The sequence below is a fragment of the Synchiropus splendidus genome, chromosome 17, assembly GCF_027744825.2.
Source record: "Synchiropus splendidus isolate RoL2022-P1 chromosome 17, RoL_Sspl_1.0, whole genome shotgun sequence".
In the NCBI taxonomy this organism is placed as follows: Eukaryota; Metazoa; Chordata; class Actinopteri; order Syngnathiformes; family Callionymidae; genus Synchiropus; species Synchiropus splendidus.
The window spans coordinates 3,096,441-3,120,607 of record NC_071350.1 but is presented as its reverse complement, the minus strand read 5'-3'; the positions used below and the strand labels follow the sequence as shown (position 1 = coordinate 3,120,607).

The window sequence follows — 24,167 nt, the reverse complement described above, 5'->3', positions numbered from 1 at the left end:
TACTGTCCATCTCTATAGAGCATCTTCCGCAGGTCCATTGCCACCACAATCGTCTTTGATGTCATCTGCTCATGAGCTTGGGGCAGGGTGAAATCCTTATGGAATCCACATCATGTGCCAGACACAGAATCTTGCGTGAAACCTTTCACCTTCACCCGTCCATTACTGCCCCTCCATTGAGTAGCCAGAGTGTGTTTTAGCACTATGAAAATGATGTTTCGATCAAAAGGTAGGGAAAGACAAAATGGCATAGGTGTGTTTCATTCATCCCCTCTCCTGTGTTGCCTCACGTCACAAAAGAAATTCATCAGAGGGCTTCAAAGCCTTTTGGAAGCGCTCCTGCTCCGCCTCCCTCTTTTCTGCCTGGGATGTTACGGTATGTGATAGAAATTGAGATATCTATTAAGCTCGGCCTATTGCTTGGCACAAAAGAGGCTGACAGTCTTCAATGAAGGATCCCCTCGTGGTTCAAACCTTTGGATCTCATTACACCAACATTCCATTTGTAATAAAGGAATTCTTTCATTGCCAGCAATTAAGATCAACACTCCCTGCGCCCCCCTTCGCCTCCCCCGCATACAACTTTATAACTCATATTCCTGCCACTTGCTGGCTGACCGCCCTCACTGATATTTACGAACTCTGTGTGTGTTTTCCAGCAGCTTCGTCTTAAGCTGCTGTGTGTATTCAGCATATTAGATGTGCTGTTTGTTGTCTCAGGTCGCACAAGTACAATATATCTTCGGACGAGTGTGATGGCCCCCAAAAAAAGAGAGCGAGAGCGAGGCAGGGATAACAATAGCAAGGCAGAGGCGTTCTGTCACTCTTGCAGTGGACGTCTGCTTTTATCACTCGGTCACTGTCACTCTGAAATTGTATCCAGTATGTTTTTTTTTTCGGCGGTATCAAAGTAACTTTGAGCGACACTTGTATAAGAAAATTAAATTACAGTTTGTTGTCTGGTTTCTCAACAAGTGGTTCTGGAAGTCAAAAAAAAAAACTCTAGACCATCTGAAAGAAAAGGGCACAAAAATTGAAAAACACAGACTGCCCCCTTTTGTTTTGTTGCACAGACTGCCCCCCAGGACCACAACTACACCAGGAATACACTTCCGAGATCCACCAAAATTAAATCATTGGTGTCTTGTCCTATGATCAACATTTCCTGAAAATTAAACTACACTCTCATCATCATTTATACTCGGTTTATGTCCAGATCTCAGTCTCAGCCCAATCTCACAAAAAAATCTGTTTTTTTTTGTTCCTAAAAGTTACAGTATAACTGCTGGGAAATATACATGATTGTCCAACATTTTGACTAGGATCCGCAAAGTTGGTGATTTTACTTGCATGAAAAAAATGAATCGAATTTGATCTCAGTCATACGTTATTTTGTGTTGTATTTTTTTCACCACATCACTTTGTCTACTGTGTTTACGCTGCGGATCATATCCAGTCAGCTGCTGCGGTCACTCATAACTTTGATCCCCACTGTCAGCCTTCACACCAACTGAATATTCCAGTACTTGGGAAGTATTCCATATGTTCCAATATAATTTGCGTTCTCCGCATCTTGTTCATGGCTGCACCTTGCTGCGCACTGTTGTTGGGTGAGAACATTGAAATTAGGTTTATAAATAACAGTGATGGTCAACATCTATTCACTTCCTGTTGTACTAAGTCGATATTTTTTTTTTCACTTTTTTTACATCAACTAATATTACTACTGTGCATTCACTGTCGACATTGTCTTCTTGTAGACCCTCACAATGGCTTTAATTAAGCGGGTCTTATCTGGTCTTCAGTCATCTGAAAGGCACTCAGTCATATTAACTTTCTTCCCGTGTGAATGTAGTCGTGTTTGTTTTCCCGTGACTGTTTTAGCAACAACGTGAGGAAGAGCGCAGTGAAGGGGATGATGTGTAGGATGCTATAAGTAATTTAATCACTGTGTACATGAAGCATGCGACTTAAATGTCAAGCAAACTTGTGCTTCAGTGAGGAGGAGCCTAGTAACATTCAGATCTCTGTGCATTGTTGAAGAACAGTACTTAAATATTATTTATTAGATATGCCTGCTCTTTTGTGCCTCAAGCAGCATCAAATGCAAATGGATAAGATTGGAAATTTCAATTTCCTTTAAATATTGAGATGATTTATCTAGTTATGTCCCATGCTAAATGAGCTATATTCATAGTACTTAGAGCTTGGAATTCAAGCACATCCATCACCTTTGTCTTAAATTTGGTGGTATTTGATGTACTGAAAGCGTTTCTTTCCCCAATAAATGTATAAATACATAAATCAATAGTTGTTGGGAACACGGAATTATAAACTATGCGTTTCCAACCCATCCTCACTCCAATGGCGTAATATATTGGCTTTGGGAAGTGGACTCTTGTGTCCCATACTGACCCCGTTGGCAGCCTCCCACGTTGCATATAGACAGGTTAGGCTTTCAATTGAACCTTCCATGGCATAACCTGATGCCGTGGGCAGCGCGTCGTGTGAAAGAAAGATCGAGGTTGGGGTTAGGTAAGTCATGGGATGTATTGTTACAACATGTCAATTGCCCCTCAAACCGCCGTGTGTCTCCATCACGGTGGCACTGTTAGTATGGAGGGAGAACCATAACATGTTATAAATACCGATATCCAAGACAAGTCATTGTCCTAACGTCTCCCCCACACCTTGCCACATTACCACAACATGCAATGCTGAAGGCTTCATTTGAGAGAGATTCCCACAGTCGAGGAGATGTCCAAAACAGAACCACAACAGAAAATCAAACCTGAAAACATAACTTGAACTTGAAAAAAAAGGCTACTGCTGCGTTATGTTCTTATGTATTCAAACAAAAAGGCCTAAATCTGCTCATTTGTCTGATCATATTCCACCGGTTAACCTGAGAGTGTTGTCCTGTCCTTAGCAAAAAAAAAAGCAGATGCTATTTTTATAATTTTTTGTCTCTTTCTTTTATTTATTTACTTCATATAAAGACAACAGATGTGCATGGTAGATTAAGGGTGTATTGCGTTCCCTGTTTTTTTTTCTTCCCTCATTTCCTTTGGGCTGCTCTCAGAACCCCCATCTCCCATCCCCTGAAGTGTCACCATGATGGCTTGTGGTTTCCTCCTTGAGTCAGGGTCCGAGTGATTCTTTATTTCCTATAGCAAATCCTCTCATAATAATGCCTATTGTAGCTTTTTGCGTTGCAATGTTGAGGCTTTCATTGTACTGTATCCAGACTCCAAAATGGATTTTGATCTTTGACACCGATTAACCTCATCTTGCCTTTACGTTTCAGACCGCCCTCACCAGTATTGATCATGAATGTGATGTGTATTTTCTGAGGATTTATTTTAAATGTGGAGGTTGTTCGATCATTGTGCCCCTCACTGACCCACTCCTCAAATGCTCTTGAGACTTCTTACATGTGGAGCTTCACTTGCCCCTGGCTATGGCTAAACAGGCTGGATCACACTGGTACCAAAGCGGTCATGATGCTACAGAGGATCAGGTTGTGAGGATGTAACGTTTACTGTGACACTGTTCCGCCTCCCAAGTCTGAGCCCTCATGAGTTTCCCTCTTTGGAAGAAGCAGGTGAGAACGTCCTTATTAGGTTTCCTTTGGTATCATCAATAATTTCACTCTCCTCTTTCCCTTGTGGAAACAGTGTGCAATGTCTCTTTCCTTTATTCCTGTGCACTCATCGGTCTTCCACGGCGCTAAAATATTACCTGCTCTTGAATTGAAAATGGCCGATATTAAATGCTTTATGTTTAGTCAGAAATAATTCCCCCACTATTTTCTCCCTTTCACTGTCATCAGTTGCTCTTTTTAGGGTTTTAATGGCTACCTGCTTTTTGCCTGCTGTCTGGGCACTTGTAAGTAAAGCGGTAGTCACCTTCCCTGCGGGTAATTACTTCCATTCAGTTGTTGCTAGAGCCGCTTTCTGATCATAGAGAGGAGTGAAATCCACACTTATGGCTCCATTGTCTGGCACTAATGAGGATCTTTCTTCAGTTTGAAAATGTTTGAAAATACATCGAAAAGGGGAATGAGGGTCGCTTTCATCCAATTGAGGTTCACGCGCAGTTTCTATTGTCACGCTTGTTACCTGTGACCCATGAGCTTCGACAGCTCAGACTGACCGCCACTAATTACTTCTGTATAGATTTTCTGCATTAATAAAGCCCAGTGAAAAGTCAGGTTAGCACATGCGATAAACAGTTACACGTGTATTGGAGGCGGGGTGTCTCTTTAAGTAGGACAGTAGAAATTGATGGCCAAATCTGAATGCTGACCTACATAGAGGCACAGACAAACTAGTTCCCGCGTCCTGCATGCTGAGCCAAGTTGCCTTACAGAATCTGCAGATATATTATATGTAGCAACAAAGGTCCCTGTTGACGAAATAAACTCGCTCAAGTGTCACTTTTCTTCATTACAGTTTCCTTGATTTGCAGAAATCAAGGTGGTGTAGTATTTAAAAAGGCCCAGGGCAGCACTTGCTGCTGTAAAGGACTTCTAACTTTTTAGTCCACAGTGAAACAATGCAAAGCAGGGGGTGCTACAAGTGGAATTCTTAAACTTTAAACTTTAAAATGAGTGGTTTCCCACATCCAACTGAGCATTATGGATCATAGTTTCAAGTTCTGAAAGTACTCCTTTTAGATTTGATTCTGGTCTACTTTTTTAAAATGCAATTATCCATTATGAAATTATATTCTCAGAAGAACAAGAGACTGTGGTGACACTGCAGTTTACAGGGTAAGATTTGCTGTCTGGAATTCCGCTCTTTTCTCCACTGTTTGAGCGCGGCGCTGGTGCGGGGTTCAGGGCCGTTAACTGTTTTAAACAGGAGATTAACGCCTCGGGCTGTGGATCTGGAGTAATAGCAGAAGGAAATAATGATCAAAGATCTCAAACTGTGCTGTGGGTGTTCGGCCTGCCCGCGTCTGCTTCCCAGCATTACAACAAGATCCGACTTGATGCCGGGGCACACACACACACACATACGCACAGTCTCGTACACACACAAACATGCACACTCACACCGAGCAAATTCAGTCTTTGAGTTAAGTTCTGCCTCTGTGGCGAACTCATCCTGGAAAACAAAGCAACATGCTCCAGTCATCCTATGTTTATTGTGCACCGCACAGAATCACCCTCCTTCTACGTCTCGCCTCACTTGCATCCGATCAATCCAACTGATCAGTAGATATTAGGGCAACCATTTGAATCTCTGTCGATACTGGCTTGTTGTGGAGCATATGTAAATTGATGTGACCGGTCGAGCGGCTTATTCCGATACAAGTGGCTTCCAAGACACCTAAATCCAGATGTGGGGTGATTATTCCCCAATTTGACCTGATGGCGCTGACTTTCTATGTTTGTATAATGTGACGGGCCGCCACAACTATGTAGCAGATCGGCAAGGATGAATTCCTGAGACACTTGGTGTTGATGGATAAATGCATGAAACAGCACTCAAGTATTTACATGTGCAATAAATGGTGAAGATCCCAGCCCTGTGTGACGTGGCAGAAGTTCTGGAGGTTATTGTTGAGCCACAGATTTACAAGAAGCAGTCCTGACTGTTGATCAATGGACCAGTGTTTCACCCACACCGGGGCTTGTTTCGGCCGCCCATGTACACGTTGCTCTAAAGAAAAAGGATGGGACTTTTGGACTGGCCTTTTGAGACATGTTAAAAAAAAGAACACCTTAGATCTTGACAGTATGATCAGGAGGATCCTCACTAGCAAAGTACAGAGGTCATAACCGACTTCAGGGTTTCCGCTAGGATTCATGGGAGAGCCACCCTGGTTAACCTCCCACCCATGGTGCACCTCAACCATTTTCATGTAGAAGGTACTCTTTTCCACTTTGTAAACCCTTTACAATTTGTGACGTTCCTGCATCACTCTAGAGTTGATTTCAGTTGGTTTTCATTCTGTTTGTATGTATTTTCAACAATGTGTTCCAGTATTTATTCAGTTAGACGTTTTAAACGGATGATGTTGATGCTCATGTGAAATAAATTGGATGTAGCTAGGCAACAACAATATGTGTCCGGACTGCCACCTTCTGATCAAGTGTTGAGCCAGGGTCTACAATGTTTTACAAAGAGCCAGCAATTGCTGCTTTTTTTTTTTTTCACCAATCAGGTTTCTTTAAAATGTAATGATGACTGGTGTTGCTTGCTTCAGAGAACAACTCATAAGTTAAACTCTGTGTGTTTGAATGTGCATCACACCACCACAGTTTTCATTTAACTTTCAAATGAAGGTTTGAAATAAATTTGCATCCACACATAAAACATTTATATCCATACAGACTTTGTATCACTGGTTAATTATTCAGTCATTACTTAGTACCCCAAATCTACAAGTGTTGTACAAAGGTATAAAAATACAGTTAGTGTTCAGTGTTAAATAGCTTTTCTGCCTAAATCAGCCACAGAGGAGACAGAAAGAGCAAAGGACAGCAAATTGGTGATCATATTGTGGCTTACTTCTACAGGTAGAGTCATATATACACACACACACCTATTATATTTAACACATTTGTGTCTTCGTGTTCAGCTGTGTTATTTGATAATTCAGTGCATTGAAGCCGCTTCAAATCACTAGTGAGCAATCTGTGGAGCCTCACGTCTTGTCGCCTCTGCAGCTTAAATTTATACATTCCTCCATTTGTTTGGGAAAACTGGTAAAAGGCTGTGCTGTGTGGAGCAATGAGACGAGGCCAAGGCCAGCGGTGTGTGAGTGAGCGCTGCCAGGAAGCCCGAGCCACGAGCTGCACAACACCAATTATCAGCTTTCCTATCAGACGTCCCTGTCTTTCTATTTACAGGCCTTTGTTTCGCCTGCGTGAAGGTTCTTCACTGTGGGCGAGATAACACTTCTCTCTTTATGTCCGGCGGGCATTGTTTGTCAGCTGGTGGTGGGACTGCTGCCCCGTATGGCCGTTCGTAGAAGCACAGCTGGATAACAGTTTTTTTTGTCGTCCTTTTGAAAATCCCTCTCTTCATGGTGAGACTCCAATTACAGATAATCCAGGCCATTCAGTCTTTTGTTCCTCCATGTATACGTCCAAATATTCCCCTTGTTACTCATTCAGAACAGAGGTAGTTACTAAGAAAGCCTCAGATGAATGCCTCATTGGCAGGTGTGAAGGTGCGCTTGTTTACTGGAGCTATTTTTCTCAGCTGATTGCAGGTGTAGTTTACACCGCAGCGAAATGTCTTTTTGTTCATTTAAAGAGATCCAGTCATGGGTGGAGGGCCCCTGCTGGTGGCATCAGCAGTGATACGGCTCGGCCCTGACCCCGCTGGATATAATGGTGCGGTAGAAAATGTGCTGTCAGTTGATGGAGGAGCTGCTTGTAGGAGGAGGAAGGAGTGTGGCGACAGAGGCCATGTGCGCTAACCTCTCTCCTTGTCACTTTTTCCATCTCTCTCCTTCTCTCCCCGCCCCCCTCTGCTTTCATTTCCACCTTCTTCTTCGTCCCGTTCACCCTCATTCCCTCCAGACTCTCACACCCCCACTGTGACAAATTACTCCTGGCGGTTGATTTGTTGGTTGTCAAAAGTGCTCCGCGTGCTGGCATGAAGGTGGGCCGAGCCGGAGACTAGGGTGCATCTACTGTTGCTGCCTGTCGTTGCCGCCAGCCCCTCGTCGCCGCCTCACGCACGCCCCCCTTCCTGCCCTCGCTCACACATGTGGGCTGCAGTTCCATTGTAGCTTAGCGCCACTATGTCTCCGTGGAAATTGATGTTCTGTCTCATAACCACTCATTAGATCGTCTATGTGTTAGTGTTGTCTCTGTTTAATCTGCTGTGCTCACATCAGCGTTAAAAAAGTTCAGTTTTTGTTTTGTTGTTTTTTTTAACTAAACTGGCTGTGGTCAAACATGACAAAAGGGGGAGGGAGAATTCAATTTTGGTATAATGACTTTTTCGATAGTCACTTTATTAAGTGAGAATCATGACCTTTTGATTCCATCCAAACGTTTCTTCCAGGATCATTCTTCTTTTGCAACTTGCAACAAATGTCTTGTTACGTCCAATTAAAAATGGAATTTTTGAAGCACAGCATTCCGCTCTTCTACTCCATGGCAGTTTCCAATTCCCAAGTTGGTTGGTCTAGTGACAAGGCAGGCCATTGACATCGATGGATGTTGTTGGTCACCTGCATCCTGCATCCTGTGCGCAAGCTTTGTCTCGATGTAATGTGTGCAAATCCTGATGGTGTTCAAGGACAGGAACAGCGTTGTTCTGAAGAATATTATATCACGATATGTCACGGTAATAAACGGCATTCTCTCCGCCACGAAGAGCGATCAAAGCAGTTCTGTGACAGTAGCTGATCCCTTCCCACACCACAATGCTGCCTTCATTTGCTCTACACAGTCCTGGAGATAACTAATAATAAGCCATACCCTTTGACATCAGTCAGGATTTCACAAGCGGCGAAGAACAAAACACTACACCAACAGCCCTTCACCATTGTTTGTGATCTCCTTAGAGTCAGGATGGACCCAACATATGGCGTCGACAGCCGCATGGGGACAACACCCTGCAATGTACGATCCTCAATATGGCGGCGAACAATGTCTCAATCTTGGCGGTATGTGCCATGCCTGGCTCTTGTCTGATGGAAACCATTGACTCCGGATGGTGGAACCATGGCACCCAAAACCTCTGGCAATAATCCTGCTTGATGTCCCAAAGCCCATTTGCGTTCCTCTGGTGACAATCTTGGCATCACAAAACAGCTAGACGTCAGTTATGTCTTTGATCAGCATGCTTTCACACTGCATCTGTGTTGGTCATGTAATGTGCCTGAGTTTTATGGTTTACATGTCTGTAATCCATTCTTTTCTGAACAGCATTACTTATGGTGTTTTGTGTCAGCAGTGGTGTTGTAGTAGACCGCTTTCTAAGGGTCTCTTGAATGCATTTTTACAGGGTCTTGTCTCAGTCTCGGACTTGGCGAACCCTGCGTTTCTATTCAAGAGACTGACTGAGGAAACTGTCATAACTGTTATAAGAAGGATTCTGGCTTTTTGTTCAGTTTTGTTGTGTTGATATTTATCGGGGTCTGAGACTGATCCACAAGAGGGCCACAATGGGTGCTGTTTTTGTTCCTTAATAATCATGAGGATTCCAGAACACTGAAGGTGATGACTACTTATTGTCAGACTGGTGCTGTTTGTTTCAGCTCACACCTGATTGGTTAACCAACATAGGCCTGCACCCACTGGGACTCATTTGTGGATCAGTTAGAGACTCTTTATATAGACTGTCTTGGTATTTGTCTCAGTCTCAACCTCCAAATATCTTGGTCTAATCTTGGCCATGTTCTCCTAATGCCTCAGTGTTGTCTGGGTCTGGGTGCTATGCCGTCCCGGTAATGTCTCAGTCTCGGTTGGTGTGGTCTTGACTTCAACACTAGTCAATAGCAACATGTTTTTTACATCTTGAGGGCAGTGATGCAGCAACCTTACTGCAAGACATTCCTAGGTTAGAACTACAGCTATAGGCAAACAATGAGTCTTGGTTCGTCTGTAATCTAACTCATGCACACCGCGCGGGCATTGTGAAGAACATGCCATCCTATAGCTGTTTAGACTCAGCAAAAAAATAATGTCTCTCTGACATAACATGAAATGCAGTGTGCCCTCTTGAACAACTGGACAAGCCTCACCAGCTGGAATTTCTAAGTCAACACCTAGCATTGCAGTTCCATAGAATTTCTTTATTGAAAACCAAAATTTGTGTGACTACTTTTTTTTTTGTCCGTTTTTGTCTGTGCATACACCCATTCTGCGTAACCTGTAACCTGAGTTGATGTGACTCAGTGCAGATGGTGCATGTCTGCTCATTTGGACTGACTAGAAAGTGGTGGTAAATTTGAACTAGGAAGTGTGCAACCATTATTTAATGTAAGTATTGTCAATCGGAGAGTTTGGTGCAAACAAAAACATACTGCTGTGTTCATTGTGGGTCCAGTATCATTTTAAAAGTCACTCAAAGCAGTAAATGAGTTGCTCTAAACCTGACCAAGTAAATGGTAGTAATGCCGTGAGCTCCTCATTAACACCTCACAGCAGAAAGTCTGTTGGCGCAGGCATCTTTTTCGTCTACACCTTGTCAAGAGACAGACTTGTTAAAACATCCCAAAAGCGCTTGCAGTTCTTTGTCACACTCTATTGTTTGGTTTATTTAAAGGTATAGACTTGTTTTGGTTCATAAGATGTTATCGTGTCTCGATGTCTGGTGCTCTGCCCATGTTTGTATTGTGAAACATGTTGTGCTTCCACCATTGTGACAACTATCTTTGGAAATAGTCTCTCGCATGCTGAGACGGCTGTGCTTTCTTCTGTGAGGTGTCTAATGACTTTTAGTGGCTTCCCAGGATTTATCTTCAACCAAAAACGACAACACTTACTTTTATCCATCTCTATAAACAACTACCCCTGCCTCTTATTGTTGACTAAATCTGTCTCCCACCTCCTCGATGGCTGTTCTCACTCTGTCGTCTGACATACCATGATAATAAATTGCTCCTGCATGTGTCAGATGGCGAGCTGTTTGCAGTGTCGCCTCTTAAAGCTCAATCTGAGGTGGTTTCATATCGTCGTCTGGTGTTTGCTGCTTTTGAAAAGAAACTCATTTCTTCTTCAGTGCCACTCGCTGCTTTTATTCACTAACTGTTTTCCTTGTGTGCTGTTTCCTCTTCTTCAATGGTAATAGAGTATCAGTTTCCTTTCAACCCTGGCTTTCCACTTGCCAGATTGCTTTGTGCATCGCAATCAAAGCACAGAAGGGAGGACGGCAATCCTCACTCCTTCCAATGTCTGCAGCCATCTCTTCTCTGGCTCTCTGTTTAACAAAGGGGTTAAGCTTTTATCCTATAAATACAGTGCAAAGATCGTAGTGCCAACGCTCAGACCTGCATTAACATAAAACGGATTGCTTGTTATAGATTTCAATAAGAAGCACACAAAACGCTTTTAATGAAATTCAGATGGCCGTGGCTCCCTGAATCTCATTAGAAGATTATTTTTTTTATATTTTCCCCGTCCTCCTTTTATGGGAGAGGTCCGAGCATGACCTTAATAACGTGGCCCATTTCATCATCATCTCGAGTCGAGGAGCACAATGTCCGTCGTTTCCCTTCTCGCGCCAATCTCGCCAAGTTCCTGATTAAGATCCTGTCGCAGACTTTCTCCCAGTTTTGTTCACAAACTCATCTCTCTCTGTCTCCTTTTCTGTTTCAGGATTTGGTTTCATAACTTTTGAGAGTGAAGACATCGTAGAGAAAGTCTGTGAAATTCATTTTCATGAAATCAATAATAAAATGGTAAGTCCAGTCTTTTTTTTTTTTCAATTCCAGGTGTGACGTTGAAGGATTAATATTTGATTTCTTCTTTTCCACTCGTATTAATAGCAGATTGGGTTTGTGTGCATGTGTGTGTTTGTTCATATGCGCTGGCAAACACACACATTTGTTGCTTCAGGGATGGGAAAAAGGGCTGGTGTGCACTGCCCACAAACCGTGAAATTGTGTGACTGAGTCGTGCCTGTCAGGCTGAGGGACAGGAGAGTGAAGCCTGTAAAGCCTCCCTTTTTTTTTTTCCTGAATCCCTAACACACATAAGAGGCGGTGTGAGCCGTCCAGGGAGGCAGCAGCTACTGGTGGAGTTCATTAGTTAAGGATTAACACCTTCCACTCAATCCCAGCGACTGGTTTTATTTACACCAGTAACAACGAAGCAATCAGTCGTAAATGGTGGAGTCCTCACGTGTCCGATTATGCATTGCCACATCCATAGGCCCAAGAGCAGGCAGAATGTTCTGGTGCCCTTGAGAAGTTCTCAGGTGGACCTCTTAATTAAAGCCTGCTCTTCAGCGATGCAGGATGAACCACCCAGAGGCTGCAACGGAGAATCCGTTGGGAAATTTTGGAGAAACCCCTGTATTTATGATGGTAAAATTGAATTCAGCACTTTTGTTAAAAATGTTCTAAACAACTTTTTAGGGGTCACGATATGATGAGACTGAAATGGAAACCAGTTTTTGGACTGGCAGTTAATGATTTAAATGTATGTTTTTGTCACTTCTCCAAGCGTTTGAAAGAGCGTTTTGAGGACTAAATCAAAGTTTGTCTCCTTCATATAAAAGTTTCTTTTCCATCACAGTGCTGAACAACCAATGTTGCCTTATCAGACATGGCTTGTCACTGTTCTGTTGCCTCTGTAGCAGGCAGTTCAAGGGATTTTCTGTAATGCTCTCTGAACATACAACTCGGTCATTGCCTACTCTTTGTCATAGAATATGTGGCTAACATCTCTGTGGGTACTGACTTGATGGGCCCATTCAAGTAATAGAACTGATCCATTGCTCTTAATTTTATTTGTGATCAATAACCATAATTAATCAACTTACACGTAAGAAAAATAAAACCTTATGAAATGACCTAAAACCATGTGAACATTGCAAAGACATTTGGCATCGAAAAGTCCATCAGGCAGCAGAACCAGGTGCAAGCCATGTTCAGCAATTTTACTAAAGAAAAAAAGAAAAAAAAAAACGACACTTAATGCAAACTGTTGAGAAAATTGGAAAAAGTGAATACAATTCTCAATAAAATAAGTATATAAATCCATGTCTAAATATGATAACATAAAAATGATGTATTTTATTTAAACTCCATAGAGGGTATAAGTAAAGTGTAAGAACTTCTCCATTGTTGTTGCAGCTGTCAAGTCAATTCATTGACACACCACTGCCACCATATGTGGCTAATGTATTAGAACTGAGCGTCTCGCAGCCCAAATGTGTAAAACAAAAAACTTTTAGCACCCTTCTAGGGGGCGCTGAGGGCCCAACCATGGGCCCCGGCCCTGTGGTTAAGAATCACTGCCATAGCATACACATTGATGCCTAGAAAGTTGTGTGACTTTTTCCAGTGTTAAATGTAACAACTCAATTAGATTTATGCAAACTATATACTATACATATATACAGCTATGTAACAAATATTCCATTGTAGTTACTGTGGTGTCACATTAGTAGAAGACTAGTAGAGAGATCGACACTAACAGTCATGTAGCCTCAGGTGTGGAGCTACAGTGTTAAGAAAGTTGGAGTCATTTGAGGTAAATGATCATTAAAGCCCTTTAAACAATGCAGGTTCTAATCCTCATCCAAGGAAAAACACTGGGCCTGACTGGTGAAAATGTGATTTATTTATTGTGTCCTCTCTTGGACCATTGTCAGCCGGGATTGGTGCCAATGCCCTGCCTTGCTGGCATAACTAGACATCAGTCTGACAACCTTCAGAAGTGGTTTTAAACATCCGATCTCAAGTGCATGTGAAGTTTGCAAGATCATATTCCATCACAACAAGACACATTTTTCCACAGGTGTAGAGGGTGTTCGTGTTAGTTGACAGGAAGTGACCTGAGAGTGTGACTGTGGGTTCCCCGCCGTCCTTTTCCTCACTACAGTACTCTAGAGATTTGCTCTGACTGTGATTGACTGGAGAGAGCACTTGTCTTCCCCCTCGTTGACTGGAACTCCTTCCATGGTGGTACGTCTTCACTTCTCCCCGAGCTGAGCGAGCCGCTGACCATGTGACTGACAGGTCCAGTGTAGTAGAACCGTGTTCACTGGGGAGCAGCCCAGGTCACACATGACCCCGGTTTACTTCCCTCTGTGATTCTGTATCGCATCACTGTCCACACCCCAGACTGTCCAGTAGATCTCCTGTCCAACTTGTACACACTCACTTGGCCTGACAATAAGGAACGTCCAAGCTTTCGTACTTGGAGACAGAGACTCGGCTGTTTAAACTGCAGTGGGACCATTCACTGTTGAACACATGCCTCTTAAGCCAAATTTCATTTTTCTGTCACACAGTTTGATGTCATTTTCAAAGAGGTTTAGAATGTTTTTATGAGCTTATCAGCGGACATATTTTACTTGTTCATATTTTTAATTTATCTGTGAACATATCCCAATTGATTTTATTTCAGTTTATCTCTGAAGAGGCTTATTAATGATTGTTACTGTAGAAGTCCAAGAAGGCTAAATTTTATATAGACTATATACACTGCCTGGCCAAAAAAAAAAAGTCGCCACATGGATTTAACTAAGCAAATAGGTATGGGGTTGCTGCAGCTGGTCAGGTCTATGTTCAGCAACATTATGTCCTCAAAGAATGAGGTCAGCTGACTACCTGAATATACTCAATGACCAGGTCATTCCATCAATGGATTTTTTTCTTCCCTGATGGCACGGGCATATTCCAAGATGACAATGCCAGGATGCATCGGGCTCCAATTGTGACAGACTGGTTCAAGGAGCATGAGGCATCATTTTCACACATGGATTGGCCACCACAGAGTCCAGACCTTAACCCCATTGAGAATCTTTGGGATGTGCTGGAGAAGGCTTTGCGCAGTGGTCAGACTCTACCATCATCAATGCAAGGTCTTGGTGAAAAATGAATGCAACACTGGATGGAAATCAATCTTGTGACATTGCAGAAGCTTGTCGAAACAATGCCACAGCGAATACGTGCTGTAATCAAAGCTAAAGGCGCTCCAACAAAATATTAGAGTGTATGACCCTTTTTTTTGGAGGCAAATTTTTTTTTGGCCAGGCAGTTTGTGTGTGTATATATATATATATATATATATATATATATATATATATATCTATATATATATATATATATATATATATATATAGATATATATATATATATATATATATATATATATATATATGCTGACATTCTCCTGAGCAATTAGAAACAGGTAAATTGGTGATGCTGTTGAAATCAAAGCAATCCGGTTTTGTGGTTGGCAACGTGGCAAGTTTGGATTTGGAAAGACACAAGTGGAAGTATCCAGTGTTATGAACAGTCTCACTTAGCATGACAGCTGCCAGGGCCTTGCAGATTGCTGATGCAGAGTATTTGACAGGTGGTTGAGTCATATAAATAACGGAAATTGAGCACAACAACATGGATTACAAGTGAAGTCCTGACTGCTCAGTGCCTGCCCCTCCTTTATTGTGCACTCTGGAGACTGCCAGGCCAGTGCCATGCAGTGCGCCCCCCTCGCTTCTGCTAACAATTGACCCCTCGGAAGATGACTTTGTGCATTTTTCCCCCAACACTGTGAGCAAACAGTTTTGCACTTGTTATAATGCATTCAAGCCGTGATCGCTTTTGTCAGCATATTTACTGCTCTGAAAGTTCCCTGTATTGGCCACCCCTCTAGCAGTTACCATAAACTCTGGGACCACTGTCCTAGTACAGTAAAAGGATGGCATGGGAGCATGGGAGACGGTGAAAATGAGAAGTGAAGGGCAGGATAGTCATCTTGGACCCAGATAGTTCACAAAAGTCACTCCCAGATAGGTGGAGAGCCTCACCAAGAAAGTCTTCTCTTTCAGCAACCCCCAGTAGAGCAAATGAAACTAGCCATATTACATTTTAAACAAGTTGCAACTCGTACAGTATTCAAAAGTTTGAGCCTGCTTTTCAAACAGTAACTTCGAGCCTCCACCAAGGTTTTCCTCATGGATCATGACGCCGTCCGATCATTTGGTCTGGGCAGTGTTGAAACAGTGTTGTACACTCCACAGGTGACATTGAGCAGATATTGAATTGGTTAATATCAGTGTTTGACGCTGAGTTTAAGCAATATAACACCAAAGCTGACTGCCCAGTTAAGATGTCTAATTGTAACTTAATTTTTAATTTAAATGGACTTTGACAGTATTTCAACTTGCAATTTGGGCTTGGCGCATTAAAGTTGTTAATATTACAATTAATGGCTTCAAGAGAATCTAACAGCTCAAATCAAGTTGTGGTGAATTTAATTTGGTGAAAGTGAAGAAGATAAAGAAGGCGCTCTATTTGAAGGAGACTGGCTTCCAGAAATGTCTTAAATCATTTGGAACTCGACCCGTTGCTGTTGCAGTTGTGAGGCCAAGATGGGAGTGATGTCAACCTGTTAGACGTTCCCTTCCAAGTCACCTGCCAGCTGGTCGTAATGAAGGACAGGATCCAGAGCAGCCAGGCCTCCACAAGTCTATAGTCAAAGGAGCAGGGTACGTGCTTCCTCGTGCCTCAAGTGCTGTACTAGTGGAATGAGAGGCCTTTTAACAGCATGCTGCCTCTCGCAGTGGCTTTTAGAGCATTATATCGATTATGTATTTGTGATTTATGATACGTAATACCTCTGTCTATAGACTAGTCTATAGTTCAAGCATGTCCAACTCGGTTGCAGAGTGGTCTAACTGGAAGGACAGGGGACGTCATGGCAACACCCATCGTCATGGAGTTGATATTACTAAACAGTTTGATTCTCTCTTTGCTTCATGTAAATGAAGATAACAGCCGCAGACAGACTCGCCCGGGGGCTATTAACTTACTCCAACTTCTCAATGTTTTTCAACTGTGAGAGGAAAGCGGAGTGCTGAAAGGAAAGGCATCCATGACATGGATCTATTTATCACACTGTAGCCACAACTACACGTATTCTGACAGGAGATTAAATCTTCATTTAACATGACGTGAAACGATACTACCTGATTTGCTCATGGATCGAATATTTGATGCATGAGCACTGAGTAGTACTCTGACATGTGCAGTACTGTAAAACCGAGCGTAAATAGCCAGAAGCATCCAGACACCAACAGAAATACAAGCTACTCGAGGATCCCATAACAGCTATTTTTTTCTAGATAAAATAGTTCGGCATTATTTTGAAGTTAATGTTCACTCACTGCAGCAAGTGGATTTGAACAGAGCACTTTCACTGTTGAGGCGGTGGATCTGCCGTATACTGGTTCCGTTGCAGAGAGGACTCGTGTTTGTTAAGAATGAGTTTACTGGGGAGAGACGATCGGCTCAGCCATAAACCACCCAAGTGTTTGTTGAACTGAGCTGACCATTTCATTTGGAAGACATGTATGCAGACAGCATTTTCAATCAGATCAACCAGTTCCAAGTCAGGTCCATGTAAACCAAGCAAATAACTTAAAAACCAAAGATTTGAAGAGTGCTTTTTTGGGCTTGTAGCTGTTTGTGACGCACAGCAGGGATGAGCACATGAGGTGCCGTGAAACATTACTGCAGGTAATGATGGGTAGACGGCGTTTCATGAAACAGTGTCCTCATTTTCAAAGGCCACCAGATGGCACTGTCTGCTGTCAAATGTTTGTTCTTGAGCAACTAATTCAATGGAGCGTCACACCATTTCTAAACCAAGTGCACTATCTAGTGGCCTCTGAATATTAGGTTTCATGAGTCCTCATCTACCCTCTCTAAGGTGGGATGGTTGATCAAACAGTGCCGTAGTTTTCAAAGGCCACTTACCGAAATGAAAGTGCCATCTTGTGGCCTCTGAAAATCTGGACACTGTTTCATGAAACCTCATCGACTCTTCACTAATACACAGCATTCAAGATGGTTCTTAATATCTCAAAGTGGTCGCTGGGTTCAGTTATTGTATTCCATTCCATTTGGCCTCTGTAGAACTACATGACACAAGAATGAGAAGTGAACTCTGATGGCCACAAGGTCTATTTCTCATGCACTTGTGGGCACATGTGACTGGGATGTGATGCACCTTTGACATCTTGTTCCTCTTGAGATGAAAGCAGAGTCTTGACAAGGCTGCTAAAATATTCCTGAAAGTCTCAGTTTGCTTACTCTTTCAGGGTGACTAATACTCACAAAAGCTTCAGGGGGTTCAACAAGTTTCTTTTTTTTAATAGAAAGAATGTGCCATATTGTGAAAGAACAGAGCAAGGGCCAGCGTTAGGAGGCTTTTGTCACCGTTGTAGCCGTCTGTCTCTGCAACACCTAAGATAAATGTCCCAGTGTGCAGGAAATAAGCATGTCCCTCTGATCTACAAAGTGCTGACATCTGGGAATCGTGGCGAAGAGAGAGGGATGTGGAGTGTTAAGAGCATTTTTCAGACACTTCAGATTTTTTTTTTCTCACCGGTACAGTGGAGAGGTCTGTCGCCGTCTGAAGCTCAAAGATAAAAAATGCCTCCTGTCTCAGTTGTTATGAAGTACCATACAGAAATAGACCTCATCCATCCTCACTGCAAGTGTTATCTTAGATGGCCGCTGAATAATTGATGCGGACAGAAATTCCACCCCACACGGGAGCGTGCAGCCCACCGTCCTCTTGCCCACCCTCTCTAGGGCTCGTGGAAGTGTAGTGGGTCAATGCCCACTCAGATGTGAGTGACCGGACCTTTAGTGTCCTGGTCAATCACCTAGTGTTCATGTGCCACGCAGGCCTCAAGGGAGCACATCATCCTCTTCCTCGCTCAACCTCATGTATAATTAAAAACAGGGTGAATCTCAGAGAGCTGTTCGTGTGGAGCACTCACCTCTGCAGGAGTCCGACAGTGTTCCTGTAAATGCTGAGTGAGATGAACAACCCTACAAGAGAGAATACCATTCTTTAGTCAGATCTGAACCCAAACGTAAAATAGTTCAGATTCTTTAGTCAGATCTCAACCGAAAGGTAAAATAGTTCCGATTTTTGTTCAGATCTGAACCCAAACGTAAAACTGTTCAGATTTTTGCTCAGATCTGAACCCAAACGTAAAATAGTTCTGATTCTTGCCCAGATCTGAACCCAAACGTAAATTAGTTCTGATTCTTTCATCAGATCTGAACCCAAACGTAAAATAGTTCTGATTCTTTCATCAGATCTGAACCCAAACGTAAAATAGTTCTGATTCTTTAGTCAGATCTGAACCCACATGTAAAATAGTTCTGATTCTTTAGTCAGATCTCAACCCAAAGGTAAAATAGTTCAGATTTTTGTTCAGATCTGAACCCAAACGTAAAATAGTTCTGATTCTTTCATCAGATCTGAAGCCAAACGTAAAATTGTTCTGATTCTTTAGTCAGATCTGAACCCACATGTAAAATAGTTCAGATTCTTTAGTCAGATCTCAACTCAAAGGTAAAATAGTTCCAATTTTTGTTTAGATCTGAACCCAAACGTAAAATAGTTCAGATTCTTGCCCAGATCTGAACCCAAACGTAAAATAGTTCAGATTCTTTCATCAGATCTGAACCCAAATGTAAAATAGTTCAGATTCATTCATCAGATCTGAACCCAAATGTAAAATAGTTCTGATTCTTTAGTCAGATCAGAACCCAAACGTAAAATAGTTCTGATTCTTTCATCACATCTGAATCCAAATGTAAAGTAGTTCAGATTCTTGCTCAGATCTGAACCCAAATGTAAAATAGTTCTGATTCTATCATCAGATCTGAACCCACATGTAAAATAGTTCTGATTCTATAGTCAGATCAGAACCCAAACGTAAAATAGTTCTGATTCTTTAGTCAGATCATAACCCAAACTTAAAATAGTTCAGAAACATCAATCCATGTCACACAACAAACTTGTGTCTGATGCCGTTTGATCCCTGGAAGTGTGCTGTTTGATTAAACAGTGACTAACGCACAGTTGGATTTCAGCTTTCATACGGCATATACTCAAACATCCACATGGAGACACACAATCTCTTACTGACTGTCACAGCTCTACGCAAAAGCACTTTCCTTGACACATACATCTTTTCACCCCACTTTCCCACATGCTCTTCACACTCAAACACATTGACATGGCAGCTGTAGACCCTTCAAATGTTCCAACACAAACCCCAGATGCAGCCAGACTTAAATGTCGTAAAACATTCACAAATACACATTTAAAAACACTTGTTACTGCACCCACTCCTGTGCACGTTCTTCTTGTCACCTCACATCATGCACCTCTACAAACACAGATATTCTGTCACACGTTGTTACTCGAACACAATGTGCCAACGCAAATTCAACCAATCCCTGAGAGTTTGGCGAGGTGCTGCAATTTTGTCCAATCACTGGAAATTTTCTGCAAATCCCACCAACCACTTCAGTCTTTTTTCCGCCACTCTTTAATGCGGCATGTGCATCATAATATTCACTCCCACCTTGTTGAGATGTGCGACACAAAACACTGACATGTACTGTCAAAAATGGGTTGCGATTGAATGATTCTTTGTAGCGCGCTGTCAGCCAGCCACTGTACGGGGTGGATGTAAACAAACATGGCTGACCGCCAGATCCATCTCTCTCTACTCTATTTCTGACACTCTACATCCCGAGCCTGTGTAGCATGTCAGCAGCTACTGTTTTGAACCTGCTGTATTAATGAACCGCGGAACAACTCCAGTTACACACACGCATTCCCAACCTTTAACCCTCAGAGCCATCCAAACGTCCCTCAGTCTCTGCCCATGTGAGTAGCGCACGTGGTAACCCCGCAAACTGCTCACGGAATCGTAATGTAAAACTGTTTTAATTTAGCATTCACATAATGCTTTAACTTGTTTAGTTAAAATCATTGCAGCCTGGTTGTTTTTAGACTTGAAACTGAATAATAATTAGCAAAAGACCTTATTTCCCATCATGTTGTTCCAGAACCATGAATGATGGCAACTTTCTCTGCAATTAAAAAAATAAAATCTACTGCAAAATCAAGCATTTGTGGCCACAGCAATCAATGAAAAAAGTCTGCAAAATCCTGGAGGGACTGACTATGTCCCAGATACATTCACTGAAATGCAACTGTTAAACACACACACCGATATTTGCGTCACACACTCCCATGAGCGCAAGCTCTCACATGAAACTCACATCATTTAATGTGCACACTCAGACTCTTCCTTGAACTCAGTCACAGACACACGTAAACCTATTCTCCTCACGATCCCATTCTTGAAATTGCGCACTCTTATTGTATCCCAACTTTCTCCAACACTTTCACACACACGTTTGTCTCTTCCTATCTTAGTGAGGACGGTCATTGACATACATTGACATAACCCTTACCTAACCATCGAAAACAAGTGGCTAAACGTAACCTTTACTCTGAACCAAACTAAAACCCAATGATAATAACAAGGGTTTTTGTACATTTGTAATTTTAACCCTCAAACTGAGGCTTGACAAAGTGAGGACCGGCCCAAATGTTGATAGGAACTCATCTAAGTTCTCACAACGATAAAAGTAGAAGAACACACGATCACTTCCCGAAACACACTAATACCTTGATCCTTGTGTGTAACAACATGCTTATGTCTGACACATTCTCTCACCTTTGGACACACAACAATTCATAACTCTGACACAATCACAACACACACGAGAAGATGCATCTTCTCACTCCTCATGCTGAGGCTGATCAGGCCACCCACACACTTCTCTAGTCTAGTGTGAATAACTTTTGTCATTAAAAGGACTCACATTGGTTCTTGTGCAGTGAATCAATGTAATGCTCTTTAGTGTGTCACTTCTAATAATAATCGAGGAGAAGGATCCCAACAGGAGGGAGGAACTTTCTGTCTGTCATCTGCCTCAGACGGTGTCGTCCTGACATGGCCGACCAATTACTGCTCTCAGCAGCGGAGAAGTCCCGGCTTCCTCGCTCACCCAGAGAACAAGACTAATTGAGGTGGGAGGATTTAAACATCACTGTTTAATCTGCGGGAATGTACTCAGCCTCATCTTAGTTTACGGATTTTATTTCCATGATGTGGTTTGTTCAATATTAATGGGACAAGCGAAACAGCGTCAGCGAGAGATTTTCACTCTATTTTCCCTGAACACAGCGTAACGTTTAAATACGCAAAACTGGCACGGAACGGCGTCGTCAATATGACTGATCCTATAACTGTAATTGTTTCTCCGGCTGTAAGATTAAGTCGTAATAATGGCCATAAAATAGCGCGCCACGGCGCCGAGTGGATTCCAGTGCCAGGTTTGTTTAATTTATGGAAGTGATTGGCAGGACGCCAGCGTGGATCAGACTGACATCCAAGGCGACATTGGCGGCTGCTTTCACGCAGCCAACAGTGATCTTACTCACCAGCCTCTTAAATCAAATGGTTTCACAATTCTTGGATTCAATGTATAAGTTATAGGCGGTGGGAAATATTACATGTAATAAAACATCAATAACAATGCATTACCCACTGAGCCAGGTTTGTGTAAAGCCCATTATTGTCAGTTTAGATTTATGTTTATTTCTAAACTGGCTCATACATTTGGTTCTCTTAACATGAGTCTTTTCCTCATAAAATAAATGTATTTCCACTTCATTTTAATCACCATTCTCATATTTTACATTTTTGAGTCACATTTTTAATGCTATTAATGAACTTGCATTTCCATTTGTTTCATAGATTAATGTTTGTGTGAGCTGAAATATGACCTATTTGTTGTATATATCTTATATTTATTTACCATTTTTTTCTACCTTTATTTTTTCTGTCCGATGCCTGAGCTCAGTAATTAGATTTTTGCATTTCATTGCTCTGCACAGGAGATGGTCGACACAAATAACCAATAAATTCATTTATCTCAAAAAGAAAAATCTACAGAGATTCTAAAGCAGGAAGGCAAAGCCACACATTTTGATAGTTGAAAGTGAGTTTGTATAGCAAGTGCCTTGCCATCTTGCCAAAAAAGCTCTCCACAGTTCTTGGTCCGCTCTGCGAAAATCTGTGAGAGATAAACAAGAAAGACAGTGTAATGAGCTGAAAGCCATTCACTCGACGTGTATGGACATTGAAGAAGCGATGAGTTGCAGTTGGCATCAACCATATGATCCTCGCATCACGTCAAGTGTAACTCAGTGTGGGACATTTTCATCGCAGAATACGGAGATGTGATCAGGGAACAGTGTCGGCTCAACGGGGAGCGACTCCATCTTCAAATGACCTCCTTCTCTTTCTGAATAAATACTCATCAGACCAAATAGCAGTGAGGAGATGGCTGACCATTCAAGGCATCATTTTCGCCCTGGAAGAGCTCTTTTTCTACTGTGATCTTCCCAGAATTGTCCCTGTGTTTTTATTGACCACGGATGCATGATCAGGACAAAGAGTCTGTGACTCCCGATTCACAAAAGATCTCTCTCTTTAGATTAAATCGTCCGTGAATTTGGCAGCGTTGGACTAAATGGTAAAGAGTCGATGAAAGAATTTGTCTTCAGAACTGGATTTCATCAAGTCCACCTAGGGGCAAGTGACCCGAAGCAACAGACACACCAGAGCCAAGAAAAAAAAAGGCTTTTGTCACCTCTCATTTTTGAAACTGTAGAAACAATTTATTTGATTAATATCCAGTATTATTAATAAATAATATTTTAGCTACTGTCACCATAAAGCATCAAACTGCCTCTGAAGCTACTGTATAATGAACATTTGTGATCAAATTTCACATTACCGTTGTTACTCGAAATAGCCACAATGAACAATCCGAGAATTTTATTATTAAATTTCAATGGCAAAAATCATTGGAAACCTTCCAGTAAAAGGAGCCGTCACATTTGCGATGCATCGCAAACAAGAAAACAGTTTCCCACTGTCATAAAATGTTTTCTCCGAACTATTTTCGTCTGGTAAGTTATTAATGAGACTTTGCGAAGTATGTGTTTTCCAAGCCAGCTACCAGAGGCTTAGACTTGATGATACTGGGCCACTGACCCAGGGGAGTGAGGTGTCTTGTAGTTTTTGCAACCCATCCTCTCTACCATGGCGTTAGGTCGTGACATTGGGAGAGCCATTTACCGTAATTTCCACTACAAGCCGCTACTTTTTTCTGGCGGGCTGAGTCCTGCAGCTTATACAACAGCGCGGCTAATATGTGGATTTTTACTGGATGAAATCAGATTAAATCAGAGGCTTTTTATTTGTCCTTAAAGCACTCAAAATGTGCTGTTTTCGCCTGCGTGTCCACAGCTCCGTCAACAGAGTCAATCTCATGGAGATCTGGAATCGAGAAGAAGCCGCTGAGACCCGCAGTGGTGTCTGAAGTTTGGGCACGCAGGTGAAAACAGCGCTTTTTGAGAGCTTTAATGTGAATGAAAGATGTGAGATGCTGTCTCGAGACAAAGTGCATTCGGCTCAAGAGTACAAGGTGAACACCGGGAGTCGCGTTTTGGTTTCGGACTAGATCCCGGCTGGAGAGCTGCACCTTGTCTATTGTGAGAACAGCATGGATAAATCAAGATGCTCTCTATTACGCAGCTTGTTTCCACTATTTCC

At 42.3% G+C, this 24,167-nt stretch overlaps 1 protein-coding gene across 11 annotated transcripts in view; it reads left to right on the top strand.

The window, feature by feature from the left end:
• msi2b (musashi RNA-binding protein 2b) overlaps positions 1-24,167 on the top strand; it is a 340,308-nt gene that overhangs the window by 225,705 nt on the left and 90,436 nt on the right. For all 11 annotated transcript variants that reach the window (XM_053847946.1, XM_053847947.1, XM_053847941.1 and 8 more), the window contains exon 8: positions 11,294-11,376. In XM_053847946.1, coding sequence (XP_053703921.1) covers positions 11,294-11,376 — 83 coding nt within the window. The remainder of the gene's footprint in view (positions 1-11,293; positions 11,377-24,167) is intronic.